A 27,958-nucleotide genomic window follows, 5' to 3' on the forward strand; every position below is an offset into this window, starting at 1 on the left:
TGAGAAACTAGTATTAATTTTTGTAAAGTAAAATAATACATTATCACAACGAAAAGGAAAACAGTAATATGTGATGGATTTATGTCATAGAAAAGTATGTATAATTTACATAGAACAAAGTTCAGATTTCCAAAGCATCCAGAAAATAGGACCTCATAATTCACTAAAATGGCCGATTATGCAGCTATAGTACAAAGAAGCTTAAAATTAACTACAATTCACAAATTAATATCATAGTTTGATTCACAAAATTTACCTACAACTCATTCCTATACTAATGTTTTCGTCAATTTGAGTCTGTCTCCTGCAAAATAAGAAAACATAATGAACATATTTTCCAATGAAACATCAATACAGGTTAAAATTATTTTTTACAATTACTGATACACACTGAAATCTTTGATAATTGAATCACAATATGTTAGAGGTTTATAAAATGGGTGGGAAAAAAATTAAGGTATTTTTAAAAAGCAATATTATATCTATGCAAATGTACAGGAATGCTCTTCTGCATAACTTAAAGTGTAGAAGGGGACCAATATAATTGATATGTAAACATATCGTTGGTTAAATGCCAAAGGGCAAAAAAAAAAAATTATTCATTTTCTAAATTGTCAACATTTTCATATTCGAAAAAGACATAAAGCCTTTCACGAAAGTGTTGATTAGATAACATTTTTGGAATAAAGAGTGTAATTTTTTAGGGTTGTGGCCCTTTGGTATTAAACCAGCGATATTTACATTGTTATTAATACTCACTGTTGGATCACAGTCAGCGCAATGCCAGGAATACCCCCTCTTCTTGGGATTCTTATTAAGTGGTGGTTCCAGACAAGTAAAGTGATATCGCTTGGCGCACTCATCACATCTGGAATAAACATCACTCAAACTTAATTATAGAATGAATATTACTCAAATTAAAAATGTGAAAAAGGTGGAGATAAATAACGATAAGCAAAAATCCTTCACTGCCATGGGATGTGTGTCAACATTAGTAGAATGGATGAGTTTACCTGACGAGATTGATGTGAGTGCCAGCTTGGGTGCACACGTCGCACTGAGTCAGGTTCTCATTCCCCTGGACCGGAGTGGTGGGGGTTCCCTCGTTCTTTCGGCTTCCTCCTGATCTGGCACGGCCAACTCGAGGCGACTGCGTATATCAAAATTAGCTTATTAATAGGTGTATTCTTGAAAAATATTTCATGGTTAATTTTTAACACAGCAAAATACTAGCAAAACACATGACCACAAAATGCAATTTCAAATTTAAATTTCATACTGTAGAATAATAAACATAATGAAAAAAAATAATGGTCAGAAACTGAAATCAAAGAAAATAAACAATTTTTACTAGAAGGTAGGTACTAATACAAATTTTCAATGTATAAAAGAAAACTATGGTCTCATATAAAAGGTATATATGGGGTACAGAACAAGGTACATAATTTACAAGATAAATATATTTTATTGGATATATAACGGTGGAATACAGAAGGAGAAGATCTGTTTTTTTCATGTACATACATACTTTTGTTAAACTGGTCAATTGAACATTGACAATTTTTTTACAATAAAATTATAAAGCCAAGAATGAAGGAAATAATTACTGGCTGCTCAAATCCCAATTAATTGCCTATTGAAGCTGTCAAACATGGTTATGCTGCTGTAATAACAGAGGAGGTAACAGACATTTTCACTTTATTGGATACGGATTCTGCAGGTTTTGCGAGAGATTAATTACAAAAATATATCGCCATATTCATAAAGAAAACATTATCTATAAACTGTAATTCTAAATCCAAATTGTCCGCCTCCATGGTGTAATGGTTAGCGTGTTTAGCTACCGTGCTGGAGGTCCCGGGTTCGATTCCCAGGGGAGGGGGGTAGAAAATAAATATTAGTGATTTTACACTTAAATATTTATTAATTATTATCCTGGACTGGTAAGGAATGCTACTTCAACTGTAACATTGTACTTTTATTTTTTATTTATCAAGCCTCAACCCGTTTACGAGTGATTTTAGTACCGTTGTACTTAGCACATAGTTAATATCTATATTTTAAGGAAATGAGAAGTATGTTGCTTAATATTCAACTCTTTTCATTTGTTTTATAACTTCATATTTTTTATTATAGTCTCGAATATTCACTTTTAGGTTAGAATGGATCGTAGTGCATGAATACCATTTTACAACATTTTGAGTGTTTCCAAATACATGTTCACAAATCTGGATTATCTCCAATTAAAGGAGTTATTTTTCATATTATTTTATGACATCTCATCAAAGGTGAAGAAAAATATGGACGTCTAAGTTGAGTAACCACACTAATGGGTAGAATTGGTGATTGTTACATGTGTATAAAGTGATCCCTTAAACCAGCCCCGTAAATGCCCAGACTTCCATATTCTTCTTCATCTTTGATGAGATGTCAAAAAATAATACCATTTTATATCAAATAGTTGGTTATCTATAATTAAATTATACAAAATTACACACACATATAATTACACAAACACGTACAATTTTAAATATCTTGGTTATGTGAAACATGCAATTGACATTGTTTTAATCAGTGGAAATAAAAATCTATGTAACATAAAAATAAGCTTTGAAATGAAAAGTTGGTAATTTTAATGATAAAGATAAAACTGAATTATTGCATCGCACAAGTATTTGTTTTTCTAAAAGAGAATATGCATTTTCCACGATAATAATAAAATATAAAATGCTAAGCCAGAAAATGGCATTTTTCATTCCAAACCAAAAAACAAAAGAATACAAATGCAATTCAAATCTACTACACTGACAGAAGACAGCAATTACCTTAGTTTTTACCGGAGGCGTTGTTTTGTTTCGATTTGATTTATTGTTTGCCGAAACTGTGGCTGGCTGTAAATAAAATACAAGTTGAAGATGCTCCGTGTCTATTTGAATTTTAGGAGAAAACATAAGCCTTTATACGGGGCAATCTTATTTCTTTTATACAAGTGTATGATAGAGAATTATATCAATAAGAATGAAGTATGTTCCAACCGGTCAAGCCAGTTAATGTTAGTATAATTATTTTTAATTGTTTATACTCACAGTCTGATCAGGAATTAGAGATTCGACTGTAGCAGGCTCTTCTTCAAGATGATGCTAAAAAAAACATTTTGATTAGGATTATTTCACACAACAGAACTATTAATGTACATTTTCTAACCCTTATCCGCACCAAATAGTGCATAGGGCACTGCATCATATTGACACAGTGTTATCTTGATCACTAACAGATGAAGGCAACGTGATCATTCTTGCGCTTCAGGGACAAGTCCAGGGTAATATTAAATTAATATTTAGAGTGTAAAATTAGCAATATTTTTTCACTCCCCCACCTGGGAATCGAACCCTGGACTTAGCTAAACCCGTGGTTATCGTTAACGTTAAATTGCACGTTTAACCTCGGCTCGTAACGCACGTCTGTATTGATAACTATAGTGCATGTTGGTCTTCGGGTCCACCAAAAATCGCATGTGTTAGACATTTTGTGTAGTTTTGAGTGTGTAAATGGTGCTATGGTGGTGAAGGGTAGTATTGTTTGCATGCTGTGGTAGTGATTGTCCTGACGAAGAGACGGGTACGTCTCGAAACCGGTAGACGTAAAAATCTCGGTGAGTGGTTATATACTAATTTCACTAACATTTTTGTAAAAAAAAAATAAGTGAAATTGAAAATTGATGAAATATAAATAAAAACATATTATGTATAATTTTTTCATCACAAATTTGATGCATAAATGTTACAGAATGAAGTGATCTTAAAAGTTTGCATTAGTAACTATTGTTCCATTGGTTTTACATATGTATGTGATATTTTTCTCCAAATGAATTTTGAATGAGAGTCAAATATATGAACATACCTTGGAAGAATGTTTCTTTATAAATGACGGAGGGAGTCCATCATTACTGTCTGTGGGAACGTAAAACAACTGTGGGTCCACTGAACCTGCTGGTTTGGGAATTGGCTTAATCTGAAAACAAAGCATTATACATACATACAAGGAATTAATTTATTTTCTATATAAAATGAACCGTGAAACTTTTGTTATTTCCTAGTGTAAAACTAATAATAATTACATACTCCTATAATGATAGCAAAGGCTAATTCCATAATAACTTTTGTCAAATAAACACCTAATTCAATCATACACAGAAAAGCTTTTAGTACACTGTGAAATTTAGTTCATAACCAAAAGAATATGACGGCATTCAGAGCAAACCATGTATAATAATTCACCAATATTGAAAAATGAATTATATATTCATACCAAAATAAAGATAACATAAGAAGCTACACATATTCCAAATAACACAAACATGGATTTAAAATTTCAACAAATAATAGTGTTGATCAGAATGAACGGTTAGCCATTTTATTCAAATATATTGGTTACTTATTCAGTAGATAATTTAACTTTTGCTCCAGACTCCTTATAAAAAGTTTTAAAAATACTGCATTTTCTGATCTAGAAGTTTTTAGTCATGCTAAGAAAAAAAACGAAGAAATTTAAAGTAAATATAAGATTAAACTATGTAGAAAGCATTAAGTAAAATACAGAAATAAAAGAAACCAACCTTAATTGTAATTCTAGGGTGTGGTATATCGGGGTTTTCCATATCTTGAGATTTCTTTTTCCTCTTGTGTTTGTGAGTTTTTGAGGGAGATCGCATCAGGTCGGGTGAGTAGCGAGATCGGTGCTTTTCCTTGCGACGCTTCCTGGCCGACTTGTAGCTCACTTCGTGATTGTTGCTAGCGCTCGCATTCTGCTCCGTGTCCATCGGAGTCTGAGAGGAGTTGGAGAGGAGGGTGGAAAAGGTGGAGTTCGGAGATAAGAACGACGTGTCCGATGTGATCTGCGAGCTTATCACATTGGCCGTGGATGTGTTTGAAAATTCTTGTTGCGACGGAGATTCGTGAGGACTCTCGGCCACAATGGGCGTGATGGACATGAGAGGGGTATTCGTTAGCGCCGGGGAAGTGAAACTTCTCTTTCTCGACTTCTTTGACGGAGAATTGGTGATGGAATCGGCCGAACTCGACGTGTACTCGTGCCCCTGTCGCTGTTTCAACTTTTTTATTTTCTTTTCCCGTTTGTACGGAGGCTTATTGATATCATACTGCTGCGATGAGAGATTGGGCGACTGATCGATATTATGATCTTGGATCGTAAAAACGTCCGAGGAATCCACTTCTTTGTTCGGCTCGGGGGGGCGTTCCACCGGTTTGATTTTGACTTTCAACGATGCGACATTATCCGATTTCGGGGTGACCGGTAGGATTTTGAGAGTTTTGGAGTCCGATTTGACATCTGGTTGTGACGTGTTGCCAATATCTGAAGAGCAGTTGAGGTTCAATCCATCCTTACTGTACCTGGCGCGAGATCTCCTAGCAACTTTTTGTTCCAGCAATTCGGCTTCTGATTCTGAGCTCTTATCACACTCCGAGCATTGCCTAAAACATAAAAATAGCAACTTACAAAAAGTAATTGTAATAACATAACAGGTAACAAGCAAAATAATGCAGGTGCCTGTTTGTGTAAAGTGCACCTGTGCTGTTGTGAAGACCATTTTATTAACTTGATTCTGTATTTTTAGTGTCGAATTGTGGTCTCGTAGTTAGTGTCGCGGACTCTTAATAGTCCTATATAATAATAATAACCATATCCGCTCCCTAGGTGGAGCATATGGAGTCCACAAACTGTCTCCAGGCTTTTCTGTCGGCTGCCAGCTCCCTTGCATCCTCCCAAGTCAGATCCGCGTCGCGAAGTTCTGACGAGAACTGCCGACGAATTGTCAGCAATGGTCGTCCTGGGCGGCGCGAACCTGATGCCTTGTAAAAGAGGCAAGCTTGATTAAGGCTCTCAGGAGGCATGCGGAGTACGTGGCCAAGCCAACTGAATCGCCTTTTTTTGACGACAGTTGTGACCAAGATTTGCTGCGTCCTACGCCTTATCTCTTCATTCCTCACAAAGTCAAACCACCGCACGCCTAAGATTCTCCGCAAACACCTGTTCTCAAAGCTTAGTACACGGCTGCTTTGGGCCCTTGTAAGGTGCCATGTTTCACAGCCGTATAAGAGAACAGGAGCAATGCAGGCATTGTATAGGCGGCATTTGGTTTTCACCGAGTATAAATCCGATCTCCAGACAGCCTTCATACTGTTGAATGCGGACCCAGCGAGTCCTAATCGCACTCCCAGTTCCTTTTGAAGGCTGCCATTTTCAGTCGCGTACACTCCCAAGTACTTGAAACTCTCGACCCTTTCGATGCGCTGGTTACTCAACGTCAAATAAACTATTGTATATAGTCCTATATACAATAGTTTATTTTACAAATATAAAACCTGGATTTTGCGAAGTGATTATGAACAAAAAATATAAGAATAATTCAAAACATTAGCATACACCAGGTAGCATAATTAAAAATAAAGTGTTTGTACTGAGAAACAAATGCATTTTTATCTTCACATTTTCCAGCCTTTCAAACTTGCAGCATAGCAAATGAATCTATCAATATGTAACATGAAAATTGGAGGATTTTATGACATCTCAACATAGATGAAGAAGAATGAGGCCTGGGCATTTACAGGGCTTCGACCGTAGGCTTGGTTAAGTGATCACTTTACACACATGTAACATTCACCAATTCTAATTCACCGTAAGCCCTGTACATGCCCAGATTTCTACTTCATCTATGTTGAGATGATAAAAATAAATGACAGGCAATAAATGGTGTAGTTGGGTAGACGCTCGACTGCGAAACTGGCATTGCGGGTTCGATTCCCGCCAATGCCAAAATAAATTTAAGAAAGATTTATTTTCAATTGGTCTGAGTGCTTGTGATGTATTTTTCACATTTGCCTTCCATATCCTTACTATCCAACCTGCAGACAAGCCTCTAAAAATAGAGACTTTGCAGGTAATTGCTTTAAAAAATATAAAAAATAAAGCTCCTAATTGGAGATAATCCAGATTTGTGAACAAGTATTTGATATAACATTTTGAGTGTATCCAAATACTTGTTCACAAAATCTGGATTATCTCCAAAAAGAGTTTCTGCTCAATAAACAAGCTTCTTTTCATCTCACCAATAGATGTCTCTAGTGAAATTCTAGTGATTCAAGAAAAATGTTTCAAAATTGGTTCATAAATATAGGACTTCCAAGAATTTGAGTAGTGTGGTTGTCAATAATGGGTAGAATTGGTGAATGTTACACGTGTGTAAAGTGATCACTTAAACCAGCCTATGACGGTCGTCAGCCCCGTAAATGCCCAGACTTCCATATTCTTCTTCATCTTTGATGAGATGTCAAAAAATAATAGCATAACAATATTAATACAAATAGGTGTAGGAAAAAAATATGTAAGAAATTACATGTTATGAAATATCAGATACATACATGCATAGGATTATTTGAATGACGATAATTGTTTTGCGTCATCTTTGAAGGGAAAATTAGCGTATATGATTTGTATATTGTCAGCGCTACCGATTGACGCACTTAAAAGCGAATTGTTAATCGATTTGACACATTCAAAATGTTGTAAAATTAGAGGATAATCTCACCATCCGTAGAGTTTGGACTTCTTGGGCAGCCTGGCGAGGGGGGGCTTGAGGCAGCCGAGGTGGTAGTACAGGTGGCAGGTGTCGCACTTGGCCAGCAAGTGTTGGTCCGTCTTCTGCCGGCAGATGCCGCACTCGTTGTTCAGCGAGATGATGTTATCCGGAGTGCCTGCTGTAATGCAAACTCTGTACTATGGAAGGATTCATTATGAATTTGCCCGATTCATTAACCGCTCTTCCTTTGTTCTTGTTTAACCGGTTAACTGCCAAAAGCGTCTTAAGATGCATAATTTTCTGTGAACGAAGCGCCGCTCATACAAAAATTACGTCTTAAGACGCGCCGTTTTAAATAGGCTTTTACTAAAGAAAATCAATTATTTCAAATGTATTGAACGCATAGTGACATCTATTGAGAATATCTTTGCATACTAAGAATTGAAACAGAATTAATAATTAGAAGCAGTTAAAAGGTTAAAAATTAACCCATTGCATTCGAAAGTTATTTGGTATGTGCATACGCCAACCTAATTGAATTCCGAGACTTATAAGTATTTAATTGGAGTTATATGATTCTGGTTTAATTATATTAAAAAGAAAATAACCATACATTAAAAATATTGAGTATTAGGACTTTATTTTCTTGGCGCCATAGCAGCGGCACTCGAGTAATATGACAAAACCAGGCATGCCACTTCGGGTTAAAGGGTTAAAATAATAATGACATAAGTATACGCAACAATAACACTTCATATCAGAAATTGCAGTGTATTTTTTAACTTATAGGATCATGTCACAATAGATTTAGAAATAGATCACGAGAAATCTGGATCTTAGGTTCTGGTTAAGTAAGCGTGGCACTGACCTCCAACTACAATAAGAATAAAGATGCTACAAAGTGAAAGGAACTAAAGTTAGAATTGTGAGTTGAATTTAAGTACATGTTTTATCAGCTAAGGTAAATTAAGAGCCTTCGCAAGAATCTGTTAGTAGATGCTCTTCAATTGATAAATGCGTTTGTAGTATCTATAATTGATTATTACAACGGTATATAAACAGTTGTGCCAAATAATAAAATGACTTGACAGCAATAAATGTTAAACGCTTCAGAGAGACTAAGTTTTGGAATTTTTAAATTGAGTTACATCACCCCACTACTTCAACAACTGCATTGATTACGCTTTCCTGAAAGGGTTGAGTATAAACGCTGCCTACTCATGTATAAATCAATACATAATATGGCTCCAGAGTATCTAAAAGAGGTGTAGATTCTACACAAATTGGTTGATGGACTTCTCACGCTTCAATCGGCTACAACTGCTATGGGTAAAGTGATCATATCAGCTCGGAACTAGCGCAGTAAATTTAGCGAGTGTGCCTTTGCTGTTGCAGAGTCGATGGCGAGAAATGCTCTTTCACTAGTAGTTAGAAACAATGAGAGTGAGATGATCTTTAGAAGAAAAAAAAACACATTTCATGTGCTTATCTCTAATTCAATCACAGTGAAACGCCCTTGAGGCAATATTTTACAAAAATGGGGCTATATAAATTATCCAAAATGATTATTATGATTATTAGGATTTAATAGACAAATAACAGATTGATTAAAAATAATTTTAACCTTGTCTGGATGTAGAGAGAACCTTTCCCTGGTGTTCTTCAGGGTTCGAGTTCAAGGGGAATCCAACACCCATTTTCTTGGCAGCCGCGGTATGAAATACCATTGGTCTGTGAAGCAAATACAGGAACATTATTACTTCATGCAGAATGCGCATAATTATTTAAAAAGCATTTTTTTCCAATGGCTCCACAATAAAATATCTACATAAAAATACGTTCATAATAAAATTTAAATAAACTAAAGATAATGGCAAAAAGTTAACAATATATGTTTGACTAAACATCTATAGATTCAAAGGTTGATGTTTTTGGTTTTTTTCTCATCTACACTTTATCTAGGGACATTAACATAACGTGGGTATACTGCCAAAAAACATTAACTCTAAAATCCCTGTTATTTAAAGCTTTTAACCTGAATAAAATACCCGCTATCATACTTAAAGTTGAATTTACTTTTAAAACTACATAAATATGACATTTCAAACTAAAAAAATATGACATTTCAAACTACTTAGTGTATTTTGCCAGTTTATAGAGTGTTGAAAACTTTATAATATGTACTGCATTTTTAAGTCAAAATTCCATATTTTCGAGTTTCAAACATTTTTTGCCAGTACACCCAGAATATACTCTTGATATTTTGCAATCAACAATAAGTCTGTAGACATTCTCACGGCATTCTGCTAGCATTTTGTGAAACGAGGTATAAATTCTGAGAAATGTATACTACATAATATGTATTTACAAAAACGTTGGCAATAATTTCTGCATCCGTTATATGGACTGGTGAGTGGAGAGCTTAGATGAGAGGCATTGCAATCCAGTCCTAAACATCAGCAGTAAATACTAAACATGGTAGAAAAATAACATTCCGTCAGATTCTGGACGGTTGTAAAAATGTAAGAAATTGAAGTATAAAGGTTTTAACTAACTAACCATCTGCCGCATTCCGCAGGGGTAGGCAGAGAGAATAGAACGCCATGCCACCCTGTCTTCACAAACATTCTTCGCCTCTTCCACGTTCATGCATCTCCTCGTACATACCAGCCGATTATTTTGACTCCTGACCTGGCCGCATTCAAGTATTTGACATACCTGATTGTGCCAAATTTTCCTCGGTCTTCCTCTGGTTCTTTTTCCAACTACATTTGCCTCATAAATTTGTTTGACCGTTCTTTCCTCACTCAAACCATTGCAACACACCTTTCTTAATTTTACCGATAATGCTTATTTCAGCCTTGCATTCATTCCTTATTTCAGTATTCAAACATCTATCATACATCGTTTTGCCGCACATTTGTCCGAGGGATTGCATTTCGACTGCAGTCAGTCCGCTTTCATTCTTCTTTTGCCAACTCTATGCTTCGTTTTCATACATAAGGGTTGGAACCTGGACTCCTTTCCGCTGCCAGTTTGGCTTTTGCTTGTAGGTTTTTATTTGCTATGACTGATTTCAGTGCACCATTAATAATAATTAAGGTATTAACCCTTAAATGCATACCGTTGCCATTCTGCAACAAGAATTTCAAATCAGTTGAAACATCCGTCAGTTGCCTGGAATTGTTATAATTCACTACTACTACTACTACCATCATGCCGTTTCTCCGCAGGGGTAGGCAGAGAGGATGGAACATCACACTCTTCTGTCCTGACATACACTCCTCGCTTCCTTCACATCCATACATCTAGTCATACATACCTTCCGATTACGCAGACTTTTGACACCGCAAGATTTTAGGTTCTGATTGATCTGATTGTGCCAAGTCTTTTTCGGTCGTCCTCGTTCTGTTTTCCCTCTCACATTCGCAACATATATTTTCTTAGTCATTCTCTTGTTATCCATTCGTTCCACATGTCCATACCACCGTAAAGAACTCTTACTAATATTCCCAATTATTCCTATAACACTGTTGCATATTCATCACACACCTAGGTGTTAAAATTAAGTCAGCCTTTTATAACTAGATGACACTGTGAGTACTTTCTTGAAATATGGTTATTGTTGTCAGATTTTTTTAATTAAAAAAAATTCAAAATCATGCATTCAAGGGTTAAGATTACGTATATATGGGGTGTGGAGTACCTTCTAGGTCCGGCATTAATCTGAGGAGGTGGAGTAGCCGCTACGAGGGCGTCCAGGTTAGGTAATGCCTTGTTAGGACACACCCCGGATATGCAGGAATACAATTTACTAATGTTTTGTTTCAACAAAGACATTTCTTTGTTCACTTCGTTGTTCTCTTTTGTGACCTGAGGAGTACCATTCACATAAGAACATTAATCAAATCACTATTTCAACCGTTAGAGCGCTTGCGCACTATACAGAATTTTACTCTCCGGAAGCCCGGTTAGCTTGAAAAAACGGATGATTGGCTTGTGCTTTTGTCCGTCTTTCTTCAGATCGGTGCGTGATCACAGTGCGCGTGACCTCCATCACGCTAAACTGTCATAGTCACTTTTATTTGAAAAAAAAACGGACTGCCGGACAGTAAAATTCCGTGTAGTGCACAAGCGCCCTTAAGGTTGTTTGTCAACTAAAAACTCGTGGACCGTATATTTATGATGAGATAGAATGCAAATTTGATGTCGAATCACATTCGACATCGATTTTTTCCTCTTAGGTCCCATGTCGGATGTTATTTGACATTTTTTCATCATTAGTATTAGTATTATTTATTTAAAATGCAAGCTTACATTTTTGTCAAACGTATCTATTACAACAGGATGTGGAGCAGAGGACAATTTTTTTTCCAAATGGAATATAACTGTCTACCTAGATTGTTTTTTTTTAATTTTGGGGGGACGTTATTTTTTTTATCTGCTAGCGACATGTTATTTCTTTCACTCTAATAAATGTGGTATTACCACAAGAAGAGAGCAAGATAATTAGATAACTCCACTTTCGTTTGATCCGAGTTCCAACCTTTCATTCTCGGTTAGTCGGGGCTCGGCTGCGCGCTGGAAAGGACATGGGATATGTGACTCAGCTGTACTATGATTTTCATACAAATACGAACTGGAATCTTTTGGTAAGCCTCTTGGATCACGTGTAATTTTTGGACGATTTGGGAAAGGTAAACAACAAAAAACTAGTAATAGTTTAAAAATATTCAAAGTAATAATTGTGTATATCTTACCCTATCATATTCTTCTATTAATTCTTTTTGTTCTTCTATCAAATCGGTGTTTGTGTCAATCAGTTCTTGCAGTGATCGTTTCATAGTTTGCATCCGACTATTTCGCTCTAGATAATAACCTATGAACTCTACGCTGAATGCCGGTGGTATGTGCCATTTTTTCCTCACGTCTGTTAACGCGGCCAGCTGGAAATATTTCATTAGTACAGAATTAGTGTTGCGGCACATGAATTCAGGAGTCGAGATGATTTTGTAATGAATATTCACCTGAGCGTCTTGCATTTCCAACGCGATAGTATCAATTCCCATTAAGGTAGCTTTGTGTAGAAGCTTTCTGCAAGCAGTTGCACTCGTTGGTAGAAGTCTAGGCATTTTTTGGGTAGGAACTGAAATAGTAAAAAAAATACATATTACACTCAATCTGGGTAATAAAAGTTAATGGTTAATTTTATGGATTCTGCATCAAATATCCTTTTGCCAATAAGAAATTGTAAAATTAGTGAGTATTTAAACTTATCCGGTAAATCAGGGTAACATCAAACACCAATTCAATTAAACCAAATCGTATAGCTTTAATAATGTTACGATGTGAGGATATCTTTGAATCAATACCAAATTAAAAACACATAATTTCACAACATTTTACTATTCTTTGTATATCGGTGAAAAATCTACTGTTTTACTTTTTTTAATAGAAGATAATGCATTAATATTTTTTTGCATCTAGCATGCCGCACAAGTTACTAATTGCTATACAAAATATTTTTATTTTGTTTAATATTACCCAGATTGACAGTAGAGCTATTATCACATAAAAGAGAATAGTTACTATTCACATTGAGATAAATTAATATTTAAATGTTGTGACAACTAACCCCATGGAGCATTTTTAAGTTCTTTCATTGCCAAGAATTTTTTTCTATATTTGACCAATTTCCGCTGTGTTCTCAACTGTGTGGCGCTGTCTGTTTTGGTTTGTAAATCGATTTTTCTAAAAAAAGAGAAGAAAGTTTCATTAATGCATTGCATGACAGAAGATGCGCTAACTGCGGAGATCAGTGCACTATCACGGTAAGTTAGATGTCGGTGTGTTGATGCGTCGATTTACCTTTTTTCAGTACGTAGTTGGAGAGCTAGCCAGTTGCGTTTGCGTTTCCTTATGAGAGTTTTATCCGAGTGCAGTCTGCAATGGGCGTAGAAAGGATCCGCCTGTTCAACTTCTTCCGAATGCGCTTCCGCTAACAATCCTTCCCGTTGACCACTAAAATATAAACAACCTTCATTCACTGTCACATTAACGGAAAGATATAAATGAACTCAAGCCATGTGTTCCAGTAGATAGTGGCTACAATCTACTCACTGTTTATTATCTATTGTGATTGTTCCCTATCTTTTCGAGACAATAGATAAGGATAATCTTATTTTAAACTCTTAATACATTTTAGGTAAAAAAAAAATCGATCATATATATTTTGTGCGGTAATTAAAAAAAACTGCATTAAATGACGACATCTTTAAAAGAAGTACATGCTTCATTCGGTTTTTAGATTTAGTCACTTAGAGCTAATCACGCCAATCAGTGAAAAAATTAGGATGTGTATTATGTGTTTCTAGCCATCTATAATTTTTATGAGGGTTTTTCGGTTCTCCATGTGAAAGAAAAACATATTTTTCTGCTTCCCCAATGACTAATTACCAAATACATACCATGTTCACCTTTCTCTATTAATAGCATGCGACCCTGAGCAATATTGCACAAAATAACTTTTTAAAATACAGATTATATATGTAAGGTAAATAAAAAGTTGTTAATTCCAACGATGAACTGAAAAGCTATATTTAACTGTTAAATTCAAATTAATTTAAGTTTTACTTAGTAAACAACACAATAGTGGTATCTACAAAGTAAAACTTAAATTCAAAATGGATAGATTTCACCACAAAGACTACCAAATCAATTAATGAAAAAGTTCAAATTAGTTTGTATACTTAACCGGATCCATGCGGCTCGCATAACCGTATGTGTTTTAATAAAACATGCCCCATACGCGGCTGACATAACCGTTTGTGTTTTTACTTTGCTCCAAGTTTCGAACCTCAGTTCAACTTGGAGGGATTTTTTCATGGTGTGGAACTTTGGATAAAATAATACGTCAATCCTTGGCCTTATGACATCTGTTGAAATATCTGACTAATGAAAGAACAGATCCCTGATTTTTCTTGCGGTCTGTAATTAGTCCGCGCCATAATCATGCCCTATATCTGTCTCACTCTCGACGCTACGCATCGCCAGCGGGTAAGAGTGACACACGATGCGTGCTATGATTTATTTATGTTACGATGTTATTTGTTTATATTACGATATATTTCAAGAATAATTATAGAGTACCAAAAAGGCACAATGAATCCCATTGAACGTTTTTGTTTAGGAAAATAAATCGTTTCTTAACTAAATACATGATAAAAGTAATCATTTAAAAAATGGCGAAATACCGCCGCGTACGGGCGTCTCTCAGGAACAAAGTTGAAGCGGTTAAAAGGTTAAAATTCTGTCAAGTACTGTACTTTATATCTTTTAGTATTATACATCAAGGACTAAAAAAACTCATATACAACTAGTTTGGTTTACATGTAAATAATTATAATGCATGCATTGTAATTACTAGGATGTTTTGTTCCAGAGTCAAATGGACAAGTAGTGATAGTGTATGTTAAAAATTAATGATTTGCAGTTGAATAAATTGTAAAAATAAAAAAGAATACACACTAAACTGTTAATATAAATATGTGTAATCCGTAAAACAATTGTTTATTTGCCAAGCGATTTTGAAGATAAGTTTAAACTTAACTGGTCAGTGCATGACGTAGCCTTGTTTTTTTTCTGTATTTTAAATTCTTTTGCATTATTTAATTAAAAATTAAAAACCCTTATCCGCACCCAATGGTGCATAGGGCACTGCCTCATATAAACGCAGTGTTATCTTGATCGTTTACACATGAAGGAAAGGTGATCAGCCTTCCGCTTCAGGTACCAGTCCAGGGTAATATTGAATAAATATTACAGTGAAAAAATCACTTATATTTATTTTACCCCCCTTGGGAATCGAACCCGAGACCTCCAGAACGGTAGCCGAGCGTGCTGACCATTACAATACGGAGGCGGACATATGCATTATACAACATAATATAAATACAAATAATATATATTTAAAATATAAATACAAAAAAAGATCCCACAAAGGCATGGCATGTGCGAGGGTATACAATATAATTCAGGTCATAGTAAAGGGCACTGGCAAGAATACAATAGAAATTATAAGAAGTAGAACTAGAATTAAATTGTTAACCCTTTCCACTCTTGACTTTCTCATAACTGATCAGCTACTCTGATTAAAAAAAATGCGACATTTTTCTACCATTAAAATAAAAAAAATTGGTTCCCTAATTTTGGGACACTCTGTCTGACAATTTGTATGACCATGTTAATTAAGATTAACTGTATTTATCTGAAATATTTTTTGGTAGAATATTTATTTTATTTTCATAATACATAGATACATTCAATATACATATTCATTTCATATACACATTTATTATACGTATTACGGCTCTTTAGGCATGGCCTGTGTTGAGCCGAATACTAACATGGTAATACAAAATGTATGTTTTTATTTTTTAAAATTTTTTATTAATATTTTTTTTAATGATTAGATTATAAACATAACATACAGGAGATACAAAAATAATTTATAGTTTAAGGTTTTTCAATGTGATAATTACACCTGAACTTTAATTAATTCACTTTCTACCTTGTCCCTTCCAATGTTAATATACTTGGGTGATAGAGAAATTAGTGATTAAACTTATACCTGCGCCGGGCCAGACATTGTGGCCCACAGAGCTGCCTACTAGAATCATACGGGCCAGAATGTCTGGCCTACAGAGTGGTAGGAGTTAATATATAATACAATTTGCAAATCTGGCTGTGTGAAGAACTAGATGACAGCGAAGAACTCACCAGGTGACGTGGAAGTAAGTCCTGCACATGCCGGCGTCACAGCCGATACAGATCCCCGTGCGGGAGAACATCTCGTCTTCACACAAGCAGCACGCTCGAGCACCCCACCGACTGTACGCCATCTCAAACAGAGTCACGCCACTCAACTTTTCCACCTGGAAATATTGAACCAATTATTACCCCGAGACTATCATTATTGCAGCAATGAGTTATCTGGTTACGAAGATAGACTTTAGTGCTCTTCCATACCATTATTCTTTATAAAAAAAGAGGTAAAATTTCATTAATTCGCTACTATTTGAATTCAAAATTTTCCATAATACGAAAAATGAATTCTGGCCCCGCTATTATTTATGATTTAATTAATTAAGTAATTATAAAGTGTTACAAAGTTTATTCCAACATCATTAGTTTAAATACTTTATTTTTAATTTGTATTTTACTTGGTAAATACCACTATTTCTTAAAATCATGTATGACATGTGTTTCTATGCATCCCGCGTTATTTTGAAACACGGTACACTGTTTGAGGAATGCATTAAAACATGTGTTATGATAGATTTTAAGAAAAAGTAATATTTAACAACAACAAAAAATTAAAATAAATATATATTACCACGAAGTGACTGCCGAATGAATTAATAAATAAATACTTAATATTTGCTTTGACATGAAAATATGTGACTTTTATAAATAAATGTGCTGATTCCAAATGTGAAACTTCTTTTTATCACCCGCCAATTTTTCATGAAAAATTAATTGAAATACCCAAAAAAAGCATGTTGTGATGAATATTCCGAACAACACAGTGGAATGTTAACACTACTCTTTTGCTCAAATAAGCAGCACACCTACATATTTTGTTGTTTTTTTTTTATAAAAAAAATAATTGGAATATAATATATTTTTTCTATCTAAATAATACAGAACTCATATTTCTTTAACTGAAATAGATTTTTCTTAAATGAAGTGCGTTATATTTTGTGACATATGATTTATAGTGATGAACGATGATATTTATTTGCCATTTCACATATTCTATATTGCACATAAAAACATATATATTTATTTCTCCATTTCCAATAATTTGTTCTTCAGCTTCCTTCCTTCTTTAGATCAACTTGCGAAAAGGTCAAGTTCAGGTGCAGTAAGATGGGGTGAAGTGTAATGTAAGATGAGGAATAAATAAGAGGAACCGTCCATACATAATTTACCTCTGAGAACGCAACTCCAGGGACATAGAGAGCGCAGACTAGATGTACCCAGGCGCCTACCTCGGTTTCCTTGAAAATACCACCTGAAAAAAAAATCGTTCAGCCTTTAGCGTTAATTGACCATTTGTGTAAATAATAGAGACGTCGTATCACCATTGCTAAAAGTGCAATTTCTAAGCTATATAGACAAAATCTAGAAAGATCGGGGTATGAGTAACAACACCACGATAAAGCATGTCAGAAATTTGGTCCACTTCATTTTTCTCTATGCTGCTGAAACATGGACCACAAAAGCAGCAGAATTGAGAAAAATTGTTGTTTTCAAAATGTGGTGTTAGAGGCGCATGCTTCGAATTCCATGGACAGCTAGACGCACCCACGAGTTCATTCGTCAGGAGTTACACTTGGATGGCTTGACTCTGCCCGATTCTTCAGTTCTTAGGACACGTTGCGCATGGCAATAAGGATAGCCTGGAACGACTGGTTGTGATCGGTAGCCTCGAGGGGAAGAGAGGAAGAGAAAAAACCCCCACACGATGGACCAATCAAGTTAAAGCAGCAGCAGGTACCTGGGTGGTTGGAGCGCTACGTGCAGCGCACTCAAGGGATAACTGAGTCATTGCTTCGACAAGGGTCTCAACTCTCAGTATGAAGACTAAGACGGAGAAGAAGTAAATGACAGATTATTTACAATGTGTACGTACAAGTTAGATGCATACCTGTATTAGGGCACAGTTCGCACGTTGGATTGATGATACCAGCTTTGCAGGCTTCACAAAACCAGGGTTCCGTGGAGGCGGAACTTACAGTGCTTGATTCGCTTGTGACATCAGATACACCGTAGCAACCTGCAGTAGTAACAACAAAAATAACGGATAACTAGAAGATCTGCCGGCTTGATATATCCTAGGTTGAGCATACAAGCTAATATTTTAGTTAGCCATTCCTGCAATTTACTCCGCATTTTATTTAGTCTGCCTACGTGGTATAATGGTTAGCGTGTTTGGCTAACCATTACAGCATGGATCGATTACCAGGGGTGGTGAAAATAAATAAATATTAGTGATTTTACACAGTAATATTTATTTAATATCACCCTAGGCTGGTCCCTGAAGTGCAGGAGTGATCACGTTGCCTTCATGTAAGTAACAATCAAGATAAAAATGCATCAATACCATGTAGTGCCCTATGCACTATTGAATGCAGATAAGTGTTACAAGAAGAAGATTACTACAAATATTGATTGGCTCCTCAGACTTAATAGCTCTAAGAACCATCATTTGATCTACTCTTTAAGCCACCTTTATTTGTGCACATACCATTAAAGTGGTAGTAACATTCTTGTTCTTCAAACCCTTATCCGCACCCCAATGGTGCATAGGGCACTGCATCATATAAAGCAGTGTTATCTTGATCTTTAACACATGGAGGAAAGGTGATCAGCCCTCCGCTTCAGGTACCAGTCCAATATTGAACAAATATTAGAGTGAAAAAATCACTTACATTCATTTGATACCCTCCTGGGAATCGAACCCGGGACCTCCAGAACGGTAGCCGAGCGTGCTGACCATTACACTACGGAGGCATAATATTCATATTGCCATTATATAGAGATAAAATGAGATGGTACAGTTTGCTTTTCAAAAGCTTTGGTAAGATAATATTGAGATCGTTGTCAAGTTATACCTTCATGGACAGTGACTCCGCATCCATCACATTCCACTATTTCATTGGAGTCATCACTCCTGGAACCAAGACACCCCGCACATATCAACATCTGCGCCAAATCTGCCGTTACAGCCTGGAAAAAAATATAACCAAACGTTTGAACATAGCTAGTAGTTATTTCACTACCAGGTTTGGATTATTTTTTACATCTCAACATAAATGAAGAATATTAACCTGTCCATGAGTGAGTATTTACATAAATATTTTTTTACTTTTTATAATTTATATCATAGTCGATGCTATAAGCAACATATTTTCTTGAATAAAAAAAAAATAAAAAACATTTACACCAGTAAACATGATTTATCGCAACATTGGGAATTTTGGCATAAATCATGTTTTAAACATGTTTTGATATAAATCACGTCATAAATCATGTTTTGTGTTGGTCGTATATATACATATACGACCATACTCCTGGAAAGGTTAAAGTCTAGGCCTTTACAAGGCTACGACAATCATATGCTGGTTTAAGTTATCACTTTATACACGTGAAACATTCGCCAATTCTACCCACGCTTGACAACCACACTACTCAAATTCTTGAAACTTCTAGATATATTGATCAGATACAAATGAAAGAGTCTCTGCTTTAAAAAAAACTCTCCTCATCCCACCATAGATGTCTCTAGTGAACTCGGGCATACAGTGTAACGAGTTTGATCGATATATCTAGAAGTTTCAGACTTTCATATTCCTCTTCATCTATGTTGAGATGTAAAAAATATCGGAGTTTTACCTACCATTAAAACTCTTATTATGTTTCTATTGATTTCTGGAGTCCATCATGAGAGAAGCGTTCATTTTCTTTCCCGTTATCGCGGTTTCTACTGTCTATTCCTGGGTCAGTGTCCTACTCTATGGTCGCTTTGTCCGTTTCCGCTGATTTGGTATCCGGTCATCCATGGATTTGGGTTGTTCATAAAGCTCATGATGCACCAGGTAGGTCTTACCTGGACTCCAGAAATCAATAGAAACATAATAAGAGTTTTAATGGTAGGTAAAACTCCGATATTATGTGTTCTGAATTGATTTCTGGAGTCCATCATGAGAGATCTGTCTGTTATCTCCTGGTGACCGGGTGACGCCTTTATTTGATGTTAACTGGTTGAAACAGGCTTGCTAGAGAGGAGTCTTTTGAGACGGTGTGATTAAGCAACTCTCTTTGGTAATATTTCCTGAAGGTATTTTCACTTTTCCAATTTCCTCTCTCTAAGATATTATCAATTGGGTAGTTTTCTAACCAATTGAGGGATGCGACCGCTGAGCGTGTACTGCCGGGGGTAGCTTCCACTCCTGCCATTTTCAGCGTGCTCTTTACCCATCCTCCTATTATGGTTCTTGTAGCCGCTTTTACGGGGCCCCTCGTACTTATAAATAGGTTATTAAGGTTATCCACTTCCGACCTTCGATCCTTGGACAATTCTACTAGTTTTCTTGTCCAAAAGACTGGGTTTATATTAAGCTCCGGTGATTCTAAAAGTTTCCAGCTGGATTGCTGGTGTAACCGGGTGTCAGTCTTTGATCCAAAAGACGGATGTAATATAATAGAAGTGCCTTCATCCTGCAGGTTTCCATCCGAGATGTTTAGTAACGTCAGGTCGTGTACTCTTCGTCCTGACGAGAGCAGCAATAGTGTTGCCACTCTACACGATATCTCGTATAAGGAGTTTAGTTTAGGGCTATTTTTACAGAGCCAATCTTTAACAATCTGTGGATTCCAGATTGGAGATTTTGGAAGAGTAGGCTTTGCCATGGCTATTGCTTTAAGGGTATGTTTTACCAAAAAATTAGAGCTGAGACTTTCCTCAGCTGTTGGGTTACAGAATGTTGCTATCGCTGACTTATGTACTAGTATAGTATTGTATGACAATTTCTCTTCGATAAACAACTGCGCCAGGTATCTGGCCACCTGGTTTGCAGACGGTTTGTTAGGATGGAAATTGTTATTTGATGCCCAGCGGCACCATCTATCCCAAGCTGGCTTGTAGGTATTTAGCGTCGAAGCTCGCCACCCTGATAAAAGCAAATTCTTTTCCTCAGGATTCCATCTACTCAAAACGCCGTCCCACCCCCAATTTTCCAAACTTCTATTTCCAGTTCTTGGATTTTGGGCGGAGGTTTGCCGGTGGATGTGTCGATTAGTACCGATTCCAGGTTTGCTATTTTGAGTGGTGGTGCTAATGATCGGCGTATTAGGTCTGGTCGCCAGAACGCCCTCGGCCACCTCGGGACTGCGAGAAGGTAAGTTCCGGTCGCCTTGTTCAGGTGTGCTAGGATTCTTGGTATTAAATTTGGCGGAGGAAATATCCAGGCCAGATTGAAGTCCCAACATTGACTGAAAGCGTTTTGAAAGATTGCGCACGAGTCCGTGCAATCTCTTGACACGTATGTCGAAGTCACGTGTGCCGTTACGGAAGCAAATAGGTCTATATCGGGTTGCCCGAAGAGATTGAAAATCGGTTGGGTTGCTGCCGGTAAAAGGTGCCACTCCGGAGGTGTTTTTCTCCGAGATAGGTGATCCGCGTCTCCGTTGTATTTTCCGGGAAGAAACTGAGCTGTCAACGAGATATCCCACTTGTCTGCAAGGATCAGGAGGTCTTGGGTCAGATTTAAAAGTGTTAAGGATCTGGTGCCCCCTTCCTTGGAGATATACGCAACCACTGATTTGTTGTCCGATTGCACTAAGACTTCTGAACCGGAGAGGTTGTGAGCTGAGTGTTGAAGGGTTGCAAGCACTGCGAACAACTCTTTTCGGTTTGAATGCCACTTTTTCTGTTGGACGGTCCACTGACCTGATAAGGTTAAATCGTCTAAAGTTGCTCCCCAAGCCAGGTCTGAGGCATCTGTTGTCAGGAAATGACTGAACATTTCCTTGTGAATGGTGCTTGACGAGTTCAAGTTCTCTAACCACCATTCCACCTCCTGCAAGCACTCCTCGGTCATTGGAACTAACCTTCTGGGTGGAAGTTGCTTCAGCGGTTTGCTCGCTATCTGCAATTGTCGGCAGTGCAGCCGTCCTCTTCTCACCACGAAGTTGGCAAAGTTTAACCTTCCCAGGAGACTTTCCGCTTGCTTTCGTGACCATCGGCGAGAAGACAGTATCGCTCGAAGTGATTGGTGGAATGCCGCACACTTCCGTTCTGACAGGGACTTGCGATTGTTGCGCATGTCCCATACGACCCCCAGGTATTCGCACTTTTGTGTTGGGGAGAGCACTGACTTTTGGAAATTTACATTCCATCCCAGATATTGTAGAGTGTTTACTGCTAGCCGCGTTTGTCGGCCTAGATCTTCCTTGGATTGGCTCGCAAGGAGGAAGTCGTCGAGATACACGATTGTCCGCATACCTTTCTGACGCAGTAACTCGGCTACCCAATTTGTAAGGGTCGCGAACATTCTGGGAGCAGATGAAAGGCCAAAGGGCAGACTTGTCATCTGAAGCAAGTTTCCTCGGTAGACCAAGCGCAAGAATCTCCGATGCTTTGATGCGATCGGGAGATGGTAGTATGCTTGTGAGAGGTCTATCTTTGTCAACCAATCGTTTGGTTGCAAAAATTCTGGAACCTTGCAGTGGCTTATGAGTTTGAATGGAGCAGGGTTTAAAAACAGGTTTAGGGACTTCAAGTTGAAGATTACCCGTGAGGAGCCGTCCGATTTTGGTGTTAGGAACATTTTTGATAAGAAGCTGGGAGTGAGATCCGCGGCTTCCAGAACACCGCTCTCGGTGAGTTCCTTTATTTGGGAGTCCATCTCGGCAGAAGGGGGTGTGCTGAAGTGATTTAAAGTATTCTTGTGTGGCATTATCAAAGGAGGTTTTGACACAAATGGTATTCGTGTCCCCCTTATCATTTTTAGCATAAATGTTGGTGCTCCCAGTGTCGCCCATGCTGCCTGGAATAACTTTAAGCATCCCCCGCGAAATGGATTCCTTCTGGCGTCAATTTCGAGTGTGCCTTCCTCTAAACTTTCCTTTTGAACTACCAGAAGTAGACTTGCCTCCCCCCTTTTTCTTGGTGGAAAATTTGCTGGGGCCAGCTTCTCCTCTGGGAGGACCGTTATTTTTGTTAGCGAGAGGCCTTCGCTGTTCACGAAAAAAAAACTGGTTATCTGGCTTTTTTCTGGTAGGAACCTGGGGTCTTGATAAAGGATGGGTTGTTGCAGGTTTTATCGTAAGCTTGTCAGAGGTACCTACCCTAGAGAGGAAGGCCGTCAGATTCCCCTTTTCAAAGAGATATTCTGAGCAAGGAGGGATTTTGCAAAGTCCCTCTCTGACATGCTCGTCTCTGACTTCCCCGAGGATGGATTTTCTGCGGAATTGTACCGCCTCTGTGCGCCTGCCACATACCATCTGAAGAATATCTTCGGAAACCTTCTGGTATGCGGAGTCAGGAGCAAACAAAACTTTTACTTTATCGAATACGTTTCTTTTATTAAGAATTGTGTTCTTATCAGCGGCCCAATTGACCAGTTCTTGGAGCCCTGATTGAAACTCCTCTTTTTGTATGAGGAGGGCATGAGATAGAGCGGCGAAAGACCTTTCCAGCGAAGCTTGGGCAGGGGAGCTGACATCGCAGCGTCTGAGCTCGTCGTTGACTTTCAATTCAACAAACGATGGCTCTGCCAGAAATTTCTTCTGGACATCAGCATATCGCACGCCTGCCCAGTTTTCACTACCAAAGTGTTGCAGCTTTTCTAAGGCTCGAATCCTGATGGGATTTGCTGTAAACAATTACCGCGCACTCAAAATGGCGGCGGCGTCTCGCAATCAAAATAAACACGATAATTATCCGTTATACACAAGAACTTGACGTTTTAATGACGTAAATTAAAAGAACTAAATATGTTTTCAAAGTTTATAACACTATCTACGATATACTGCCCAGGAATGAATACGATTTTTTCGAATTGATCGGACAAAATCAACGAACGTCGTTACACGATGGGAAAATGACGCTTTATGAACAACCCAAATCCATGGATGACCGGATACCAAATCAGCGGAAACGGACAAAGCGACCATAGAGTAGGACACTGACCCAGGAATAGACAGTAGAAACCGCGATAACGGGAAAGAAAATGAACGCTTCTCTCATGATGGACTCCAGAAATCAATTCAGAACACATAATAACTCCTAATTGGAGATAATCTAGATTTGTGAACAAGTATTTGGACGCACTCAAAATGCTGTAAACGAGATTTAGTTTTACACAGCATTATTGTGATTAATTTAAGTTTAAATTAATTTTCATTACAATGAAACATTGTTTTCTCTTTTCCGGTTTATTTAAAAAACAAATACATATCTTAAAAAAATTAATTATAATGAAAGTATAATAGATAATTGAATTTTATACAAGCTTGGTATTACATTTACACATTTAGACCAAGTTAAAAATAGGCAGTAACTAAAATGAATTCACCCTCAAGATGCCAAGAACCAAAAACCATCGATTCAACATCATTACAGCCTGTGAAAATCATTATAGGTCGACATATCGCTCACTCCTTTCAAGAACGTCATAAATCAAAAATCGTCAATTTTCAGTTGTGCATGTTTTCGGAATGCCCCAAAAATGTCCTATATCCCAGCAAAAGCGGCATATTTTTAACTTAATATTTACCCGCTACAGGGCAGAAAGTATTGTTTTTGCATTTTGAAGAAAAGGTATTGTATAATATTTTTTTTTAAATATACTAAATATTTTTCAAATGGAGAAAAAACCTTCAGGTTTTAACTAAAAAGTTCTGTTGCACAGTAAAAAGTTCAGTAAGTGGCTTGATATTTATTTTTTAAAACATTGTATTATATTTTTTAACTTTAAAAACATTCTCCTGAAAAATCAAGTATTTTGATTAATGACGTTCTTGAAAAGAGTGAGCGATATGTGAAAACATTATCGAAAATTCAGTTCAAACAGTTCTCCTCTCATTAGGTTACTTTTAAAAGGTTCTATCATATTCATAATTTCAAACCATCTCAAAGTAACTTCATAAGAATCTTTGATAAGATAAAACCATTTTGAAGTAACCTAACACTCTGTTCACAATATGCCGTCCGCATGTCTAATTAAGATTCTTTTGTTTGGCGCTGTAGTTCAGGTCATTTTGCTTGTTGCCGGCAGTTTATTTTTTGAGGTTTTCGGCAGATCATAAATTGCCAAGTTTTACTAATTTCATCGTCATCATGGCATTTCAATCAACTCCCTCTATTTTCACGAAATCAAGGATATTGCCATATGATATTGGATAGTATCACCGGGATCTCGATAGTTTTGCACACGACACAAACGTGGTGCCACCGTCATTTGCCCGATAGTTTTGTTCAGGATACCAAAATTTGTCACCAGATGGCAGTGTTTTAAAAAAAGCTGAGGTGGCCAAATATCCAATATTATTTTTTATACATGTAATTATTATACTGACACAAATAAACACGAAATAACAATAAAAAACTTATCTTTTCATTGATATATAATAGCAGTTTTTATAGCATCACCCTTTATGACTAATTTTTTACATGAAAATATGTTTATAATATATGAAATACAGTTCCACAAGCTTAATACACATTAACACATTTCGGATGGGTATTTTTTACACCTACAGACCGCTGGCGACGGGATTTGATAATTATGTACATATATGTAGTTTAAGAGATTGGTATATAATATTCATATAAAAACATTGGATAATTCCTTCTTTTTTGCCTTTGAAATGAGGCCAGAGCAGAAGATAAAAATACCGTTGCCATCCTTATGCATCAATCGACTGGTAGAAATACCTTTCCTATATTTAATGTGTTAATTTAAAAAAAAATAATTACCTTCAAGTCATTATTGAGTTTAGCTTTCTGAAGGAGATCATTAACTGTCATGTTAGAAGAAGATTCACCACAACCAGATTTTTTATTTCCGGAAAACTTGATGAGCGAAGAGTCTTCTGAGTCATTATCGGAATCATCATTTTCCGCTCCATTCTTACCACCTAGAAAGAGATATATCTAATCAGAAAATTTACAAATTAGTTGAACCCCTCTCGCCCACCTTTGGCTGGTCTACCACTCCGTTCAATCTGACCATGTTCGAGCCGAAGAATGAGCCAAACAAATTTCATCTGCTAAACAAAAATCTATAACTGACTTTTTTTCTATGAGCTACCTCCAACTTTTATATCGTAGTCGTACAGGAGAAAATGAACAACTACCAAAACGTAAAATGCTCAGGAGGGCCATTTAAGTCACTTTTGCTTGGCAAGAAAATAAACACCATTGCAGTTGGTCATTTTTAACAAATCAATATATTATACTTCCAAGTTTAAAATCCTTTGGGATTTTTTCATGGCAATATTAAGCTAGTAAGATATCAAATAGTCAATGATCATGTTTTTGTAAAACAATGCACTTGGTCACTTTCTCCTGTATGACTACGATATGTATGTATTATTGCACTGCTTTTTTTCAATAGCAATAACAGCTTTGTGCGGTTTATTCCCGTGTTTTTAATGTAGAGAATAATCTTCTTACCCTTATCCCCACCCAATGGTACACAGGGCACTGCATCGTATAGATGCAGTGTTATCTTGAACAGTACGTATATGAATTGTTATTGATATAATTGTCAGTAATATTAGTATTTTACCACTCATCGAGATTTTTATGTCTACCGGTCAGGACAATCACTACAAGAGCATGCAAACAATACTATACATCACCACCATAGCACTATTCACACACTTATAACTACACAAAATGTTTATCACATGCGTTTTTGGTCGACCCGAGGACCAATATGCACTAGGGGTTGCAGAACAAACATGCATCAAGAGCCGAGGTCTGACATACAAAGAGGGTACGTCTCGAAACCGGTAGACATAAAAATCTCGGTTGGTGGTTAAATACTAATATTACTAACATTAAAAAAAATTAAATGACTAATCACAAAGTAAATAATTTAAATATTAATAATATTGAATATAAAAACGTCTTGGTTTGACAGGGTTTTATTTAGTTAATTAATTCGAATAAGAAACTGCGATATTGCCTCTATAACAATGGGAGAGGTTATACCATATGAAAGGTGTAATAAATAAAAATACCTTGGTCAGCATCATCTGAATCGATTGAATAGTCGTCACTTTCATCAGCATGATCTTCTATTCTAAAATCAGAATCGTCTGAACTCTCCCCTAAATCAAAATCAAGCAGGGATTGTGCGGCCTCCACAGGCTTTACTTTTCGTTTGGCGGGGTCTCGTTCGTCTAAAAAAATTAATTAACAATTATCAAACATATTTTGAACGAAGTACGTTTTCGTTTGATTATTAAACATGCAAATTTGTAATTGATGATAATGAAACCGGCTTTTTTATGTCATTCGATATGTTTTTTGAAAATAAATAAACTATGTCACCGAGGGTAAAAGTAATGAAAATAAACTCACAAGAACTCATTTTTTCTAAAATATGAAACAACCGTGATGAATTTAGAATTATAAAACGGGTTTATTGTTAAATAACCACTTTTCCCGACCAACAGACATAACGCCCCTCACTCCACCGCCATTTGTATTTTGACCATAGACAATTCGTTAAACGACAATACACATGTGTATTTATTGCCATATTGCTAAATCTTGACAAT

At 36.6% G+C, this 27,958-nt stretch overlaps 1 protein-coding gene across 8 annotated transcripts; it reads right to left on the bottom strand.

Annotated features, from left to right (window-relative positions):
* Positions 1–27,895, bottom strand: LOC148303567 (uncharacterized). Of its 8 annotated transcripts, none has more exons than XM_088269732.1 (21): positions 27,759–27,895; positions 27,416–27,577; positions 26,145–26,305; positions 19,276–19,390; positions 18,309–18,437; positions 17,590–17,672; positions 16,376–16,530; positions 13,466–13,618; positions 13,233–13,348; positions 12,625–12,743; positions 12,358–12,543; positions 11,304–11,470; positions 9,222–9,328; positions 7,607–7,772; positions 4,616–5,492; positions 3,901–4,011; positions 3,087–3,140; positions 2,826–2,891; positions 1,014–1,150; positions 760–868; positions 1–304 (listed from the first exon to the last, which is right to left on the bottom strand). In XM_088269732.1, the coding sequence occupies exons 1-21, from the start codon at positions 27,766–27,768 to the stop codon at positions 287–289; spliced, it is 3,201 nt and encodes a 1,066-aa protein (XP_088125858.1). In that variant the 5' UTR covers positions 27,769–27,895; the 3' UTR covers positions 1–286. The 8 variants fall into 8 exon arrangements, with proteins under 8 accessions (XP_088125858.1, XP_088125857.1, XP_088125855.1 ...); XM_088269731.1 differs by having other exon boundaries at positions 7,607–7,775; XM_088269729.1 differs by having other exon boundaries at positions 17,581–17,672.
* Between the last annotated feature and the right edge of the window lie 63 nt (positions 27,896–27,958).

This window comes from Brachycentrus maculatus, unplaced genomic scaffold (assembly GCF_059751285.1).
Source record: "Brachycentrus maculatus isolate JH-2025_06_01 unplaced genomic scaffold, ASM5975128v1 h1tg000362l, whole genome shotgun sequence".
In the NCBI taxonomy this organism is placed as follows: Eukaryota; Metazoa; Arthropoda; class Insecta; order Trichoptera; family Brachycentridae; genus Brachycentrus; species Brachycentrus maculatus.